We start from the raw sequence: 17,046 nt of genomic DNA on the forward strand, positions 1-17,046 counted from the left end.
TAATAATAAAAATAAATCAAATTCTTCTCAAAAACGAAAATAATTTAAAGAAATATAATTTAGAAAGAAATAAAAATGAATTTTTTATTCATTTCAAAAGAAGTTATGTACAATGTGTAGCACATAAATGTTGCCACGATTTTTCAGGCACTTCCAATAATCTGATGAAAAAATATTTCAGACAAAAGTTAATCAGTCTCTGGTCGGCTATAAATTTAAATATAAAAAATGACAAGGAAAATTTTTTTATTGTAAAAAATCAAGATCATCTTCATTTTTTTTAATGAAAATGACATTGTATATTTTTATAATTCGTATTAAGACGAATTCAACGACTTGATATACCATGGCCTGATGATGACCTAGACTTCAGAAATTTAGGTTGATAGTCTCCAAGCTTTATATTTATGTGCATATTGAAATAGGGACGCATTTAAAATCTATTCCTACTACTATGGCAGAGACCTTGGTTAAGGTTCAAAATATACGGCTCGTATAGAGATTAGCGGTCTGATCCCTCTTTGCCCTTGTGCTGTCCCGCGATATTTCAAATCAGCGGTAAGGAGTATCTACGTTTGAGATAGTAAATTCAAATATATGTCAATGTGTGACCTCTAGCCATTGACAAAGATAGTTATATGATACCTTTATGCATTATACTTTTGTAGGCGCGTAAGTTTTAACGTATTAAATACATAATATATGTGTTCACTTATTCACGCGCAAGAAAGTGTTCTTTTTTTGTGCTCTACAATAAATTTTATTGCCATTGACTTGTATAATGTACAAATTAAAATGAATGGATCACAGTTCTATGATTGTGCTTCCTTAGAAACGTTCTGTCTTGAAAATTAAATGTTTCATATATATAACATGTATGAGACAAAAATAATAATTTCAACTGAATTAGGTAAGTACTTATGTTCATATCGGAAACCCAAAGAAGTGTAAAATAATTTCACATATAGGCTTTCTTATATGTTGCTAAGCTGTTTTATGCATCCAATTCATTGATTCGTCTAAATATGTCAATAATATAGGATTTCCTCCTAATCGTTGAATCTCATCCTTTGCTTTCATATTCAATTCTTCGAGAACAGTTCTCGTGTACGCGAAGGACCCGAACTTTTCCAGTAGTTTAACGCAATATCGTAGTACGTTAAGATCTTTAGTTCCCAGTTTCATTATGGCTTCATTTGCGATCATTAAGGAATAATACGGTATTTTTTTTTTTTTAAGAAACATAAGTTTCAAATAGCGTTACATATATCTGAATGAAGGATACTTATTAATCGTGTATCTTCCGGATGACTTCGTATAGCATGTATAATAGGAAAAGAAAAATTTCCTCTTGTTATATCCTCGCAGAAAGTCTTTTCTTCAGCGTTCTGTAAAACTCATTATTACGTAGCACACCGTCGATATATTAATCGATTCACACTTACCTTTTCGCTATATAAACTTAAGTAATCATTCCGAATTTGAATGTAAACGCATAAGATTTCAAGCAAGGGTGTGAAATTGTTTTTACAATTTGAATACAACTGCATCGAGTAAACAGGTAAGGACAAAAGTATGCCTAATTCTGCAACACATTTTGTATTTATCATTTCTTGAATTATAATAGTGTTATAGGTTTATCAATATATAAATTTATATAAAACTGATTCCTCTAATTATTACAGACTTACTTTGAATCACCATCTTCTTATATGCAGCTTCAGAAGGGCAGATGAAATGTTTTTTCCAATAAATTTCCATACCCAGACCCCTATGTGCTTTCAGATTAATTTTTCTCCACATACATGAAATCTGATCGCAATGTTAGTAAGGTTAAAATCAATATTTACAGAGAAGGATAAATTTTTCTTATACTGTTTACCTTCGGATGATCCAAATTCGAAACTTTTTCAAGGGAAATAACTATAAGGTAAGTAGCAGCATTTAATGCATGTGGTATTCCATAAACCTTATGAGCTACAGGAATCCCTCTCCTTATATCTAAATCGTCGGCAATATCATCGATTCTGTTCAAATTTACAGCAATTAATTAAACTGAAGTATTATAAAAACATATTCTTGAATTGAACAATATTTTGCAAACTTACACAACGCTTTTAAGTTGAAGTACTTCTACAAAATATGAGATTGCTTCAAGTTTATCTTTTGGTATATTTAACCAATAATTGAAAGCTTGTTGTAATTTGTTCCTGATACTATTTTCAGGAATTTGGCGAATGTAATTAATTGGTTCCAATATTTTCTGCACAAGAATATTTTCTCTAAACATTCAAACGCATGATCTTTCGATACACGAGTAATTTTATGCGATTCATTTATTATCACTTTGGTAGGGTTTATTGATTGCTACTAATTGTAATTGCAGTTATTATTTAAAGCTGCGAAAGTGACTATTCAGAGAAGCTCGGTATCACGAATCGTCGTATTCAGTAAAACAATTTCTGAATCACATTTCACGTATTTAATATCTAATAGGAATCTTATAGTAACCGATTTTAGACAAATGAATTCGGGGGGAACTTGATAAAATTAACGTCCATATGAAAATTTTAAACAACGAAACCAGATTTAGAAAGATATCACTTGAATAGGATGAAATTTATAAGAGATTGATATGATATATATGAACAAAATCGTCATTTCGAGGAGAGATAAAAGTATTAAAATTTCGTTTTCTTAATTTTTAAATTGCAGCCTTAGAATTACGAACTTGTTACAGTTTGGTAGGTAATATTAGGTTGTTAGGAAAGTAATTTCGTTTTCCAAAATGGAGAATATATAATTTAATAAAATGTTTATACATTCTAAAAAAATCGTGTTTCATTTTCACCTAAAACAAAACGAAATGACTTTCCGAATAACCCAATATTATATGAATAGTTGTATGTATTATAATGTTTCATTATATTCTACTAATGTTTTACTGCGTATGTTAATAAATAGATACAAGCAGCTGTTATCATAGTTTTCGATAGGACAACTAACGAGCTGTTTCGTGATAGTTCCTACCGAAATTTCAAAGAGAGAAATTGATCAGGTGCTGGTTGAAAACAAATTAAGGTGCGTCGTTTAATCGCAATATTCAATTTATGCAAGTAAACTACGAAATCTGTCTACGAATATGTTTCATAGTGTTCTTTTCCAACTTAGATGAAAAGTTTTGAAACGAATTAACCGCACAAGCGATGTACCTACTCTATATAGAACTTATGCTGGATGTTTGATAGTTAAAAAGATAGATAATGAAGTAAATAATGAAGGAATCGATTAAATTAAACTGTTAACTCAAATATTATCGTAGGAATACATTGAAAACTACGGTAAAGTATAACATAAAAGTATAGGTAACATGAGCAAGTACGAGTTATTGAAAAATATTGTAGGTACTCGAAAGTGAAGATGAATTCTTTCTCGATTAAAAGATGTCTTTTTATTCATCGAATAAGTTCTGTCCACACTTATCTATTGAAAATGTTAATTTATTCAATCTTGAGAACTACTTATTATTCAATCGTAGTTCCAATTTCGGGAACCAGCTCTTAATCTCGTCTCATTTATTACAACTCCGCTCGAATTCATGGTTTCGGATACTCGAAATTCGTGATTCACTAACCTCGTCTTCCTCCTTATCACCAGACAACGAAGAAACCACATTTTCGAACTTCTTCATTTTGTATTACAGCACAAACAAAATTAATGTACAACCGTGTATCGCTATTTTATATAAGATAAGCTGTAATCAGTGCATGCAATAAAGTAGGAATTTTTTCGTTTAATCCAATCAGTTAAGCATTTAATATGCTCTCTCATACGTCATTTTATTCGCTGTCACGACCTTTAGTCAATAAATTGTAATTTAAAATGTATAACTACAATATAAAGATTTCTATTTAATTTTATGTAATTTCATTCATTCCAGTGCGTTTAATTTTTTAAATTAGTACGATGAATATTAGTATTCATGTGTCGAAAGGGTCTTTTACTCTAGTATATTACGAATGGAATTATTTATGATTTGTTTAGTCATACGATATTGGTAATAGTTTTATCAGATTAATTTTTTTCATAAAATTAGACTGCTGCAAAAAAGAAATATTTTGACAGCAAGACTTAAATGAAAAAATATTTAGGTCATTAACTATAGTAAGTTGGACCTTCTTCTCATGGACGGATAATATATTATATATCGTACAAGATGATATCCGGGACGGTACAGAAGCAAGAAGGGTCACTCGATCCCTTTACCTATTGCCCACTTTAGAACTTCCGTAGTCATTATTGACATAGTAGTAGGATTCCTCTATTTGTAGAGGTTTCGTTTGATTGCTTCTTGCCGATACAGAAAACAGCGAATCCTGTTTCTTATGTAATTATTTTCTGTACATTTCTATTTATTTATTTATATGCTTAGTGAAAATTTACTTTAGTAACTATTCCCTAAAGTAACTTGTTTTTCCTGTTCTTTAAACAATTGCTATATTTTAGCATTAAAAGGAAATAATCGCTAAAACTTAAAAAACTAATGTGTTTTTGCTGATTTTTGGAGAATATCAGAAAATTTATAAAAATTGCAAAATGAATAATTTTTATCTCAACAATAACTGCCGCTTGGCTTTAATTTTCGAACTAGCTATACAATTTCTTCGAGCTAACAGACGACAGTCAGTGATGGATTCCGAGCAGAAACTAAATCATTGTAATCATAAAATTTAATACCTCTTGAACCATTGTTAAAAAACGCATTATATTAACTTTAAATTGTGAATGCAATACAAACAATTTATAATAAACATGTTTTTCATATTCTAAAAAAATTCATATTATTCTTTAAACATTTTAAGTAAAAGTTTTAATATTGTATCATGTTATATGTAATTACAGATTTAATTTGTTCTATTATATTATACTATTTATATATTTATTTATTTATATATCACATAAAATATTTTACTTATTTATGTTCTACTATTGCCCTTAAACTTGAAATGTTAATTCAAAATAATTTGTTGCTCGTCAAAAGAATTTTATAAAATTAATAAATACTTGTTTGACTTTCTATTATTGTACATGTAATAAAAAGTAAAGAAATTTTATAATGCACTAATAATAGTGTTCCACTTAGATTAGAATCTACGCCAATGTTTTAAGATCCACCGCTCGCTGTGCACCGTCTCACTTGCTTCAATACATCTCATTTCTTTTCTATATCAACACTCTTATTAGTATGTATGGGTACTTCCGCCATTTGTAACGCTAGCTATCTTTGCCCGAATTCCTTCCAAATATCATCAAGTCAGATATATCATATTACGCATGATAAATGGTCAGTGTTATTTAGTGGTGAACTAGATATTGTTAATAAGGTACAGAAAGTGTGTTTAATAAATGAGAAGTGCGCCACAATATGAAACGAAGACATTGTTTCTTCTTCCATATGAGTGCAGTTATAACTGGAACTACAACGAAGAAAATTAGTGAGTATTTTTTAAATAACGACATTTTAATAAGACATAGTGGAACTATACAATAAAAGTGAAACAATTCGTTAAATAAACATAAAGTAAATACAAATATCATACTGGTTATGGTTTCAATGATAAATATTCATTTATTTCATATATGTGCCAAGCTTCGTGAAGATTGGTTCATTAGCGTCGGCGTTTTTAGGGACACTATTTTAAAGAACGTATTTTTGGGAAGAATGAAATTAAAGTTGAAAAGCAACTGTATGTCTTTTGTTAAATGCAAATAAGGACCTCTCTCCCTTTCCCCGAAAAACTAAGTAAATAAACAAGCACTTTGTGTGTCATAAATTTAAGTGATGAAAGCGGTAGTGCATTCTCAAAATTATTTGAATACATTTGTGTTTAGTGTCAGTTTCATCGTAGAAACCGTAAGAAACTGATTCGAATAGCCGTGCAACGATAAAGTATAAAATATACAAAATTTACTTTTCTGCTTCGATAATTTATGTGTAGTATCTCGCAGATAACTGCATTATCATAACGTGACGGATCACTCTGTACCGGTAATTTCAAGCTTTGATGAGAATAACTTTGTAACATGACGAAGGATGAAATTAACAACAAAATTATTACCGAAGGACATTACTGTATGTAGAAACTGTCCTATCTAGCACCACCCATCAGGCTACACAAAAATTTTAGAAGTCACAGACTAATGCTTTCACACTTAATGTTCACCAATATACTAAATACACTTTTTTATATTTGCGAAGTCGGTGCCCTTTGTTATAACATTATTTCGAATCAATTTTCAATTTTCATAGAACTAATTTTGAATCTCTGTATTTTTAAACAATTAACGGTAAAGAAGACAAATAAGACTGTGTTTTCAAATATCTCTAGTGTTTTCATCTGGTTCCGAGACATACAATGATTTTAATGAGTGGATTAACACAAATGGCCATCATTTTGAACACAGCAAGTAACATCAGGTCGTATAGATAATATGAAAATTTCTTAAAATTGAATGACCGGAGAAGTATGGTTTATAAGGTTGTTGAATTTTTTTTTATGCACTACATCGATATCCATAAAAATATATGATGCCACTTAAAAAAATATCGATGGCCTTAAATTCTCGCAAAAAGAATGGCTTTGGATACACGTAATTTTTCAAATAGTGTAACTTGGCTCTGAAGGTTTTTTTCATAGAATCATAAGAAACGGAGATACTTAAACGTTCCTATTTAAATAGTCTAGCTTGCATAACCAAATTAATTCAATGATTATACTTTATAATTTGAATTAAATCAATATGTTAATAATAAATTAGATACGAAGTAGCAAAATATAACTGAAGTAATATTTCCTTCATTGATTACAAATTATTGGTCTATAATTACAAATTACAAATGAGTTTATTATTACTGATTACTCTTGTTGAGTAATTTACTAAAATGCAGTAAAACCAATATTCTAAACATGTAAAAATATTTTCATAAATAAAAACAATTATACTTCTCTTTTGAAAAGAAACTTTAAAACGCCATCAATTTACCAGATTTTACCTGGAAAAATAAAACATATTTGTGGTAGCATTTATAGGTATGTCTATACTAAACGCGTATCTACGCTACCTTTTTTTAAGCAGACTGAAGATATGTGCCAAAACAATTCCAAATTATATACATCGGTGCGTATCATCTCTTCCTCTATGACAAATTCAATTTCATAAGGAACTAATAAACGCATTTAAAAATTCATTTGCACGTGAGAAAAGGGATGTTACAGGCTCTATCCTTGTTATTTGTGACGATTTTCACACGTGCGCTTATATTTGAATATACGTACAAAATTGAAGTCTCTACTTGTGCTATCGATATTATTTGTGAGTAACTATTACATTAACTACTTGAAAGGTAACGTTCGAATAGATAAGATAATGCTTTCCATCTGTATTTAATGAATGCATATGTGCACGAACTGTCTCTTCGAAATACTATATAAGAACATTAAAAAGCAGGTAAGTCATGCTTGCACAGATACTTTGGACAAATCATTTGCGTCATTGCTTTGGGCGACAAAGCCAAAACGATAAATAAGTACGTTGCCTTACAATGATGATTACACTTTAAGCGTGAGTCTACTTACATTTTTTATCTCATTAGACTTTGCATTCTACCGCGAATTTCTAGAATTTATGGAAATATTCATTTTACTTGTTCTAGTGCTAATATATAACAGACTTGAGCTGGTAGTTTCAGTAGTTTTATTCGAGCTACAATACGAAATGGCGCAATATGAAAATGAACTTTACTTGTCGTTCGGTAATAACGAGGAAGATAAGGTTAGTATATCAGATGTTTCGGGTACTCGAAATCACGAAATCGAATGGGGGCTACAATAAATCGGATGTAATAAAGCTAAACTTTCGAAAACATCTCTCAACGAGAATAAGTCAGAATACCTGGCGGACTCCTCAGTTCTAACTTAGGATTGTAACAAAATAAAATTTTCGACAAATTTATTTGGAAATAACACTTTCGACGAGTAGAAATACTTTTATTTAAGTAAAATTTCATTAGTTTACATTATTCTTTATAAAATATTAAAAGTAATAACTGAATATACTGCTCTGATACTAAACGATGCTAACAGTTTATCCCAAACTATCTTTTCATTATTTATTTCTTTCTATGTTTCCGTTTCTATCAAACATCGAGCCCAAGTATTGTATTTCTCTACTTGCTCTGATATTGAAACAAGAAAGTAATAATTATTCTACTAGTAGTATTGTAAAATACAATGAAATTCATCATTCGTTCTTTATAAACGAAATTATCCTGGTACAAATTATCCTGCAGAAAGATAATAAGAGAATATAAAAGAATACATTCGTTCCAAATAAATTCGTTCAAAATTTAATTTTAGTTGGATGGAAGGTTTCCTAACTTGTATTATACACATACTAATTTTATCTGTCGCTGCTACATATTGAGTTACACGTGCAAACCGATTACTGGAAGAGTCCAATTGGGAAATGAAATCCAAAAAGTATATTTTTTGATACAAAGGCTCGGAATAACGAGTCATTGAAAATCTCTAGTTACATCTGAGGAACTCGAGCATTGTAGAATCCCGTGCATTCGTATGCAGCGTAGGTAATTTTAGGGTCTCGACCCGCGTAACTGCTTCCAGCCTGATACCCAAGACCTTGGATACGTAAGCGCATATCTCTAAATAGTAAACTGTGTTCAAGGAAATCAAGAAATCTGTCAAATTGACAGAAAGCGAATTTTGTAAAGAGATTTCTTTATGAAATAATCGCCTACTTAATAGTTTAAAGTGAATATCTTTTCATAGGCATTACTGGAACCATTTAATTATCTTGTGCCAGTCATTGGAAAAACGATCGATTTAAGATTATCAGAAGCTCTCAATTACTGGTTAAAAGTACCACAAGATAAATTTTGTGTTATCAGGGATATAATACAGACAGTTTATATTTACAGTATTTTGTGAGTTTGCAAAACGTCGTCCATTTTAAATAAAGCTTTTTCGTTTTACAATAGTTCGGTTTAATCAATTGAGACAAATTTAACAGAATCGATGATATTCAAGATGATTCCGAATTAAGAAAGAACAAACCTGTAGCACACAATATTTATGGAATAGCTGGTACAATAAACGCTGCGAATTACAGTCTACTTGTTGCTTTAGAGAAAGTTTTTGCTTTGCATCATTCAGAGGTGAGAAATGTCTGAAAAACTATCCTTTCTGTTTAAGCTTTGATTTTAATATTGTCATTAATACAATTAGAGTGTAAAAGTATATGGTGAACAGTTGAAAGAATTGCACAAAGGACAGGGTCTGGAAATTTATTGGAGGGATAATTATATTTGTCCATCTGAAACTGCGTATAAGAAGATGACCACTCTGAGTAAGTCACCATTAATTCATACGTAGATGGTTTTACATACATATCTTAATTTGTCGATAAATTTCTACCATTATTAAAACCATAGTAAATATAAATACCTTACGCATTACAGAAACAGGTACATTTTACAAACTAGCTTTGCGTTTAATGCAAGAATTTTCGGAATGTAAAGAAGACTTTTCATTCTTAATAGAAACCTTAAGTATTTACAAACAAATTCGGAATGACTACTTCAATTTATATCATGAAAAGGTAATTGTGCTTCAATCAATATATTACTATTCTATTTCATAATAATAAATTTTATAGAATGTTGATACCAGAACTTACGCCGACGATATAACTACAGGAAATTTCAGTTTTCCTATTGTACATGCTATACAAAGTCACCCAGACGATAAACAGATAATGAGTATCCTTTTTTATTCGATGTAAATAAGTTTATTTCGGAGTCATATTTCCCTAAACAAATACAATATTATGCCTTAATGTTTACGAATAAAGACATTTTGAGACAGCGGACAAAGGACATAGACATAAAACGATATTGTGTTAGTATGCTGAAAAAATTTGGCTCCTTTGATTACACGAGAACAGTACTCAAAGAATTGGATAAGAAAGTAAGGGAGGAGGTCCAACGATTAGGAGGAAATCCTCTATTGGTACAAATTTTGGACGAATTAATGAACTGGAAGATTCAAGATGTTGAGTAGTATATTAACAAAATTACATGTCACATTTTGTTATGTTTCAAATTTTATTTTTTTGTTTCTAAACTTTTTATGTGGAAAATTTATTATAACAAAATTAAACTATTTCGTACTTTGCTTGGTTTTACATCTGAAAAATGTTGATTAGGCTCCATGTTCTATCCATGGAGAATAAATATTTTCGGAAGAAAGCAAAGTGAAACTATAATAGGTTAACTAACTCTGTTACCTAAATTCTTTAACGTTTCGCGTAGCACAACCTGAATAAGTTTTCTGGCCATGAGGTCAGGGATGATTTTTGTTTGACCAACCAAATGTTTACATACACTCCGATATATCAGAATTGTCCTTGGCGTCGGGCTCTATGTGGTGCATAGATCCATTCACTTATATTGTCACACGCATACATCTGTAGCCGGCAATTATGAAAAAAAGTATAAGTCGTATAGGTGTATGAGTTTTAAAAACTCAAATATAATTAATGGAACCCAATCGCTTGTGAAGGAACTACAGTCTGTACAGGATGTATGGATCTCTAAGACGAAAAACAAATTAAACCGGGTATCCACTAATCGCGCTTTTCGACAATTATTTGTTATCTACCGGATTAACCGGTAAAGATGGCCAACATTTTCATTCGAATAAAAGTTTCGAGAAACGCATAGAAAATAAATAACATTTTATCCGTAACTCGTCAATCATAGAATTAAATATTCCTCAATGAAGAAATTAAACTTGAATTGTCATCTTCGCCATTTTTATTCTTGATTTAGGCCGAGCGATTCTTCGAAGTGTTACAGACGAATGAGAATGCGACGATGAGGTTTAAATTTTAATATTTTATATTTATTACTGTATCTTCGTGAGAAATTTATTGTCAATGAATTGATGAAGTTTTGTCAATAAATATGAGTCACAAACATGACACGTTCGAACTAATATCAATTAGAAGTACTGTTACGACGCGTAATCTTTGAAGTGGTATCGTAGTGCTACACGTTCTCACACGCCTAATTAAATTTGTGTGAGTGTATTATTAAGATGGACTTGAATATAAAGTATTAGGAAGAAACTATACTGAAATAATTAGACGACTACGGTTGAAGGTATCGCTGCATCTTTTATGTTTGAAAACTTGGCACGGAATCCCTTTGCTCGTTGTTAGCTATTTTATATGTTGAAAATAAAATAGGGCCAAGTGTATTTATGTACAAAAATTAATCTCTTCGGAGAAATATACATGAGGTCAAACTATGCATCGAAGTTATCTACACGTGAAGTGTTTACTTCACGCTGTAGATAAGAATTCGGGGGCCCAGGCAAACTACATCTGATACCCTCTTCTACACCTGAGTTTTGTCTCGCGCTGCGTAACGATCTAGCAAGAACGATATACCTTCCCGAGAAATAAAATATAAAGTTAAATACAGTACGTTATAGTTGTTTATTTTAATAACCAATAACTCCCTATATTATACATTCAGTATTGAATTTTATTGACCAATTTATTTGTGAAAGAGGTGGCAAAGATGGTATCTACGATCGTAAGTGGCGAATAGTTTGTGTGAACAGAACGGGAAACGTGGAGTGTGTGTATGCGTGTGGTTTAGGTTTTAAGGACGAATTAGGTTTAAAGTCGGATGTGGTTTAGTTTTTAGTCTGAAGATAGTAATGGATAAAGTCAGTTAAAGAACGAAATAGTGTAGCACGTGCGTTGTCTATCGATAGTAAATTTGTAATTCCACATATCATTCTTTGTAATAATAATTCCCACATATTATTACGCATTAGACGTTGGTATCCCAATATGTGTACGTTATCCTTTCAAAGATTCGACCATTAAACGATTATAATTCAATTAAATTTGTTACAATTGATATTGCTTTATTTCAATAGATTCTGGTAAATTTATTTTTAAGCAAATATCTCATTTAGATGTGCAATAAAATATCGATTATCAAAATCCGATTATTCAAACAGTGCGTATTATATTTTTATTTTGTAACTTATGCTTTTCCCATTTATAAATCAACATCGGGTATTTTTCTATCATAAGAAGCGAAGCATGAAATAATCAATGGACTTGAAGCAAGGTATGAAATAATTAATGGACTTGTTGCATCAAACACCATCAGTGTGTGAACGCATTTAGAACCAATTTTAGTACCATAAAATCAGCTCTGTGCCAGAATATACGTAAACACTATATATATATAAAACTGTTCTTACACCAGTTGACGGTTATAAATTAAAAGTGATGTTTACCCATTTCGACACTTTTCAAACAGACCTTTTTATATGTGTATAGGAATCGCGTCACTCAAGTTCATTTAAAGTGGAAAATATCTAACAAAATATTTATCATTGGAAAATATGTAATAAAATAAAATTGAAACTGTAAAAATGCATATACTTCTGTGCGTTGAGCCACTACGAGGCTCTCTAAAAAGGTTACGAGTGTTATCATTTTTCAATAACAATAATTCTTCTCTATATACTTGTGCAATTTAAACTCTAAGAGAACTGATCTCTGGAGGCTGTTTCCCTTCAAGTTTGATATTTCTTTATCTTTAATTATGATCGTAACTTCGTCTTATTGGAACTGTAGTACAATCCGTATTAGACGTTTCGTTGCTAATGAAATCAATTTACATTTCTTAAATCTGCATCCTCTTAAATATCATCCAGTCGGTTCAAATTTACGATTTGTAATTAAACTATAGTATAATGACTACGTATAATTAAAATGTATTTATAACAAACTTAGAAAAGGGTGCAGGTATGAATTATCTGAGTCACTTCGAGGATTATTTCAAGTTTAACCTCTGGTATATTAAACCTCTGGTATATTCATCTGCTGATCTCTTTTACTTGAATACACATATAAACAGATCTGTGTGCACGTGAAAAAAGAAAGCATTTTTTCCTTCCAAATATCCACTACAATCCCCTACAATTCCCTAAAGTATCTTACCAAACTAATTTCCACCGAGATTAATTAGCAGTTTCTCTCTGTGAGTGATTAGTGAGAATATGGTTACTTCCCACAGGAATATTCTATTGCAGATTTCTTTACGTCATTTGAAACGTGCTGTGGTTTTCTTTCTTCAGTAATTCCAGATTACAGTAAACAAATTACTATTTAGAAAAGTATTTCCTTATTTTCTAACACACATTGAGGAATCAGGAAACTGTATACTGGTCCTAATCTGCACATGCGTCGATCATATGCATTTGTCTGAAGTTTTGGCCATGCCCTAAGTGAATCCAATATGTATCTGCTGATTTCTCTTCATAAGCTAATTATGGAAAAAAGAATAATTATGAAAAAAACTCTGATTGTGTTTCTTTACCAAACCCATGCGTTGAAAATGAAATGTTTCACATTCGTAATGTGAATGATATAAAGATAATATTTATAAACGTGTTAGGTGTGTGCGTACATAATATATTTTAATCAGAAACATAAAAGAGCATAACAAAATTTTTATTGTTGCATATGTTGCTTTTTAAGTTTTCTAGTACATAATGTAGATATGAGACAAATATCGGTATAACTGAGTGTGAATGAAACATTTTTCGGATAGAGCGAACGGTATCAACCTGATATTTATAATAGCTTGTTCAATAAGTTTTGTCGATTTTTCCATTGTAAAAAAATACTACGACACTTCAACTTTGAACAATTGTAAATATACGAATGAGTCGACAGATCTACATAAAACTTAACACATGTTCATCAAACAGTAGTACCAACTTTAGAAAAATGAAACGACGAACCTAGTAGCTCAATTTCTTATTGAATGAAAAAACTTATCGAGCAACCTATTAATTTACAGTAGGATATCGGTATCGAGAATGTGCATGCAACATTGGGAACGGATTTGGAGATTTAGACTGGAGGAGACGAACGAGGCTGTCGAAGAAAGGGATTTGTTATGGATTTGGGGACGGGTCGTTGTCAGAAAGTCGAGACGTGTAAATTGTAAAGTAGAAATTTCATGCTTGAATATATTTTACATTATTATTATCATAAAAGAGGAGTACTGTCCTTAAACCTGTCTGAATGCCTGACAATCCTCCACAATAACTAAGCGCTCTCATCCTTCCAATTCATTAATTGGTCTAAAAATTGCAATAATACAGGATTTCCTTTTAACCGTTGGATCTCATCCCGTATTTTCAGATCCAATTCTTCAAGTACAGTTCTCGTGTAAGCAAAGGACCCATACTTTTCCAATATTTTAATGCAATATTGTTTTACGTCATGGTCCCTAGTTCGTTGTTTTAGAATGTCTTTATACGAGAACATTAAGGAATAACATAGTACTTATTTATTCGCACAAACATGATTCGAATAGCTTTATCAATAAAGGATACTTATTACTCGCGTATCTTCCGGATGACTCCTTATAGCATGTATAATAGGGAAACTGAATTTTCCTTCGGTCAGATCCTCGCAGTAACTCTTCTTTTCAGCATACTGTAAAAGACTTTAGTTAGTATATGATAAAAGTATATTATTAGCTATCACAACTTATAATTTAATATTCATTAAATCACATATTACCTCTCGGAGATATAAACTACAATAATCATCACGAATTTGGAAGTATAGACCAAAATTTTCTACCAAGGATGTGATGTTTTCTTTCCAATTTGAGAACTTTTGCATTAAAAGGACAATTAACTTGAAAAGTGCCCCTGTTTCTGTAACAAGTTCTCCCTTTATCACCCCTCAGTAATGCTAGAGGTTTAACAACGAATAAAATTACATGAAACTAGTTTCCGTAATTGTTTCAGCCTTACTTTGAATCGTCATTTTCTTATACGCAGCTTCAGATGGACATATGGAATGAGTTCTCCAGTACATTTCTATACCCTGACCTCTAAACAACTCGAGTGTACAGTGTGTATATATTTTTAGAGCCTAATCGTAATGTTACTACGGTTAAAAACAAAGCTTATAGAGAGGGATACTTTTTTCTTACACTGCTTACCTCCGAATGATCCAAAGCAAAGACTTTTTCTAACGCAATAAATGCAGCATAATTAGCAGCATTTATCGTATGTGCTAAGCCATAAACCTTGTGAGCTACAGGAATGCCTCTTCTTAAATCTGCATCGTCTTCAATATCATCCAGTCTGTTGAAATTTACGATTTGTAATTAAACCATAGTATAATCACTACGTGTAATTAAAATGTATTTATAACAAACTTACAAAAGGGTGCAGGTATGAATTATCTGGGTCATTTCGAGGATTATTTCAAGTTTATCCTCTGGTATATTAAACCACTGATTCAAAGCTCGTCCCAGTTTGTTTCTAATATTTTTTCCAGGAATTCGAAATATGTAATGAAACGGTTCCAATGTTTTCTGCACAAGAATATTTTCTTTAAACTTTCAAAGGGATCGTCTTTTGATACACGAGTAATTTCATGTGTAGGAATGTGTCCTTATGTAATGGGACCTTTGTGGCAACGGATTTTTGGTGAATAAATGCACCCGTTGGGATTACTAGATTAAGACGAAATTTATAACGGATTAATTAAGAGTGAATTTGCTGCATAATTAGAAGCACCTTTTTCTTTAAAGATATTTCTTCTTCACTTTCGAATAACATTTCTATCTCTGCTTACATCAAATGTGTTTTGCTCTTCTGTTCTTTCTCGACTTAATGAAAAGTTTTGAAACGAATTAACCGTACAAATGACGTGCTTACTGTAGACAGACGGTGTATACATTACATTTATGCTGGATGTTTTATAGTTAAAAATGTAGATAATGAAGAAAACAATAAAGGAATCGATTAAATTAAACTATTAGCTCAAATATTATCGTAGAAATACATTCCAAACTACGGTAAAATATAACTTAAAAGTATAGGTAACACGAGCTTCAGTTTCTCCTTCACACAAATGATCGTGGTTCCTATTTCGGGAACCAGCTCTTAATCTCGTCCCATTTCTTACAGCTCCGCTCGAATTCATGATTTCGGGTACTCGAAACTTCTGATTCACTAACCTCGTCTTCCTCCCTATCACCAGATAACGAAGAAACCACATTTTCGTACTTCTCCATTTCGTATTACAGCGCAAACAAAGCTAGTGTACAATCGTGTACCGCTATTTTATATAACACGAGCTGTAATCAGTGAATGCAGTAGTAGGAATTTTTTCGTTTCATCCAATCAATTAAGCATTTAATGTGCTTTCGCATACGTCATCTTCTTCGCTGTCAGGACCTTTAGTCAATAAATTGTAATTTGAAATGTATATGTACAATATAAAGATTTCTATTCCCTGCAATTAATTTTATATAATTTCATTCATTTCAGTGCGTACAATTTTTTAAATTAAAAAATTGGATAGTGGATTCATCAGTAAGGCATCCTAACAGACCCTGCCTTATACGCCAGGACATTGGGAAATGAGTAAGGTTTGCATACATATATATATAAGAAAGACAGAGATGTAAAAGAAATTGACAGGGAAAATGTCCGTAATTACACAGAAGGATTAGAAAAACAATTCTAGGAGAGAAATAATATATTTGGACCAGGAATCGACGAAATTAAATTCAAAGACTGTTATTAGTGATTCAGAAAACAATTTAACTAAAATATGAAGATTAATACTCGTTTATATAATATTAATTTAGCAATAAATTATTGGAGCATATTTACTTTAAGGTCGTGAAAAATGCTTCACTTATATCATGTTAATATGCCCCGATTATGTTTTTTTTAAAGGAATGAACTAATTCAGAAAATTTAGTTATTTTAATGTTTATTGAAATTAATTTAATTTTTAATTTTAGTGAAAAATTTATATCATGATTACTTTTCAATTTAATTAAAAAAAAAAGGAAAGAAATATATAAAGATTATAAGTATGTGTCTTTTATTA

At 31.0% G+C, this 17,046-nt stretch overlaps 3 protein-coding genes across 3 annotated transcripts; 1 reads left to right on the forward strand and 2 right to left on the reverse strand.

Moving 5' to 3' along the window:
• Positions 1 to 984: 984 nt before the first annotated feature.
• On the reverse strand, positions 985 to 2,290 carry LOC143149624 (terpene synthase-like). The gene is made up of 6 exons (XM_076317194.1): positions 2,109 to 2,290; positions 1,883 to 2,027; positions 1,692 to 1,812; positions 1,446 to 1,585; positions 1,286 to 1,388; positions 985 to 1,190 (listed from the first exon to the last, which is right to left on the reverse strand). Exons 1-6 carry the CDS (start codon positions 2,288 to 2,290, stop codon positions 985 to 987), a joined length of 897 nt encoding a protein of 298 aa, XP_076173309.1.
• A 5,241-nt stretch (positions 2,291 to 7,531) lies between these two features.
• On the forward strand, positions 7,532 to 11,568 carry LOC143148979 (terpene synthase-like). The gene is made up of 8 exons (XM_076315856.1): positions 7,532 to 7,623; positions 7,715 to 7,833; positions 8,850 to 9,004; positions 9,091 to 9,235; positions 9,306 to 9,426; positions 9,539 to 9,678; positions 9,736 to 9,838; positions 9,931 to 11,568. The coding sequence occupies exons 2-8, from the start codon at positions 7,777 to 7,779 to the stop codon at positions 10,137 to 10,139; spliced, it is 930 nt and encodes a 309-aa protein (XP_076171971.1). The 5' UTR covers positions 7,532 to 7,623; positions 7,715 to 7,776; the 3' UTR covers positions 10,140 to 11,568.
• Positions 11,569 to 14,226: 2,658 nt separating this feature from the next.
• LOC143149239 (terpene synthase-like) lies at positions 14,227 to 16,219 on the reverse strand. The gene is made up of 7 exons (XM_076316440.1): positions 16,163 to 16,219; positions 15,360 to 15,514; positions 15,137 to 15,281; positions 14,946 to 15,066; positions 14,707 to 14,846; positions 14,517 to 14,619; positions 14,227 to 14,432 (listed from the first exon to the last, which is right to left on the reverse strand). Exons 1-7 carry the CDS (start codon positions 16,217 to 16,219, stop codon positions 14,227 to 14,229), a joined length of 927 nt encoding a protein of 308 aa, XP_076172555.1.
• Between the last annotated feature and the right edge of the window lie 827 nt (positions 16,220 to 17,046).

Source organism: Ptiloglossa arizonensis, chromosome 7, assembly GCF_051014685.1.
Source record: "Ptiloglossa arizonensis isolate GNS036 chromosome 7, iyPtiAriz1_principal, whole genome shotgun sequence".
Lineage (NCBI taxonomy): Eukaryota > Metazoa > Arthropoda > Insecta > Hymenoptera > Colletidae > Ptiloglossa > Ptiloglossa arizonensis.

Coding starts and splice junctions, on each gene's coding strand:
- LOC143149624 (XM_076317194.1), bottom strand. CDS start 2,290: ATGTTTAGAGAAAATATTCTTGTGCAGAAAATATTGGAACCAATTAAT. Junction 1,813..1,882: donor CGAATTTGGATCATCCGAAG/GTAAACAGTATA, acceptor CATTGCGATCAG/ATTTCATGTATGTGGAGAAA. Junction 1,586..1,691: donor TAAGAAGATGGTGATTCAAA/GTAAGTCTGTAA, acceptor AATGTGTTGCAG/AATTAGGCATACTTTTGTCC.
- LOC143148979 (XM_076315856.1), top strand. CDS start 7,777: ATGGCGCAATATGAAAATGAACTTTACTTGTCGTTCGGTAATAACGAG. Junction 7,834..8,849: donor GTAATAACGAGGAAGATAAG/GTTAGTATATCA, acceptor ATCTTTTCATAG/GCATTACTGGAACCATTTAA. Junction 9,679..9,735: donor TCAATTTATATCATGAAAAG/GTAATTGTGCTT, acceptor TAAATTTTATAG/AATGTTGATACCAGAACTTA.
- LOC143149239 (XM_076316440.1), bottom strand. CDS start 16,219: ATGGAGAAGTACGAAAATGTGGTTTCTTCGTTATCTGGTGATAGGGAG. Junction 15,282..15,359: donor ATTCATACCTGCACCCTTTT/GTAAGTTTGTTA, acceptor AAATTTCAACAG/ACTGGATGATATTGAAGACG. Junction 14,620..14,706: donor GTAGTTTATATCTCCGAGAG/GTAATATGTGAT, acceptor AGTCTTTTACAG/TATGCTGAAAAGAAGAGTTA.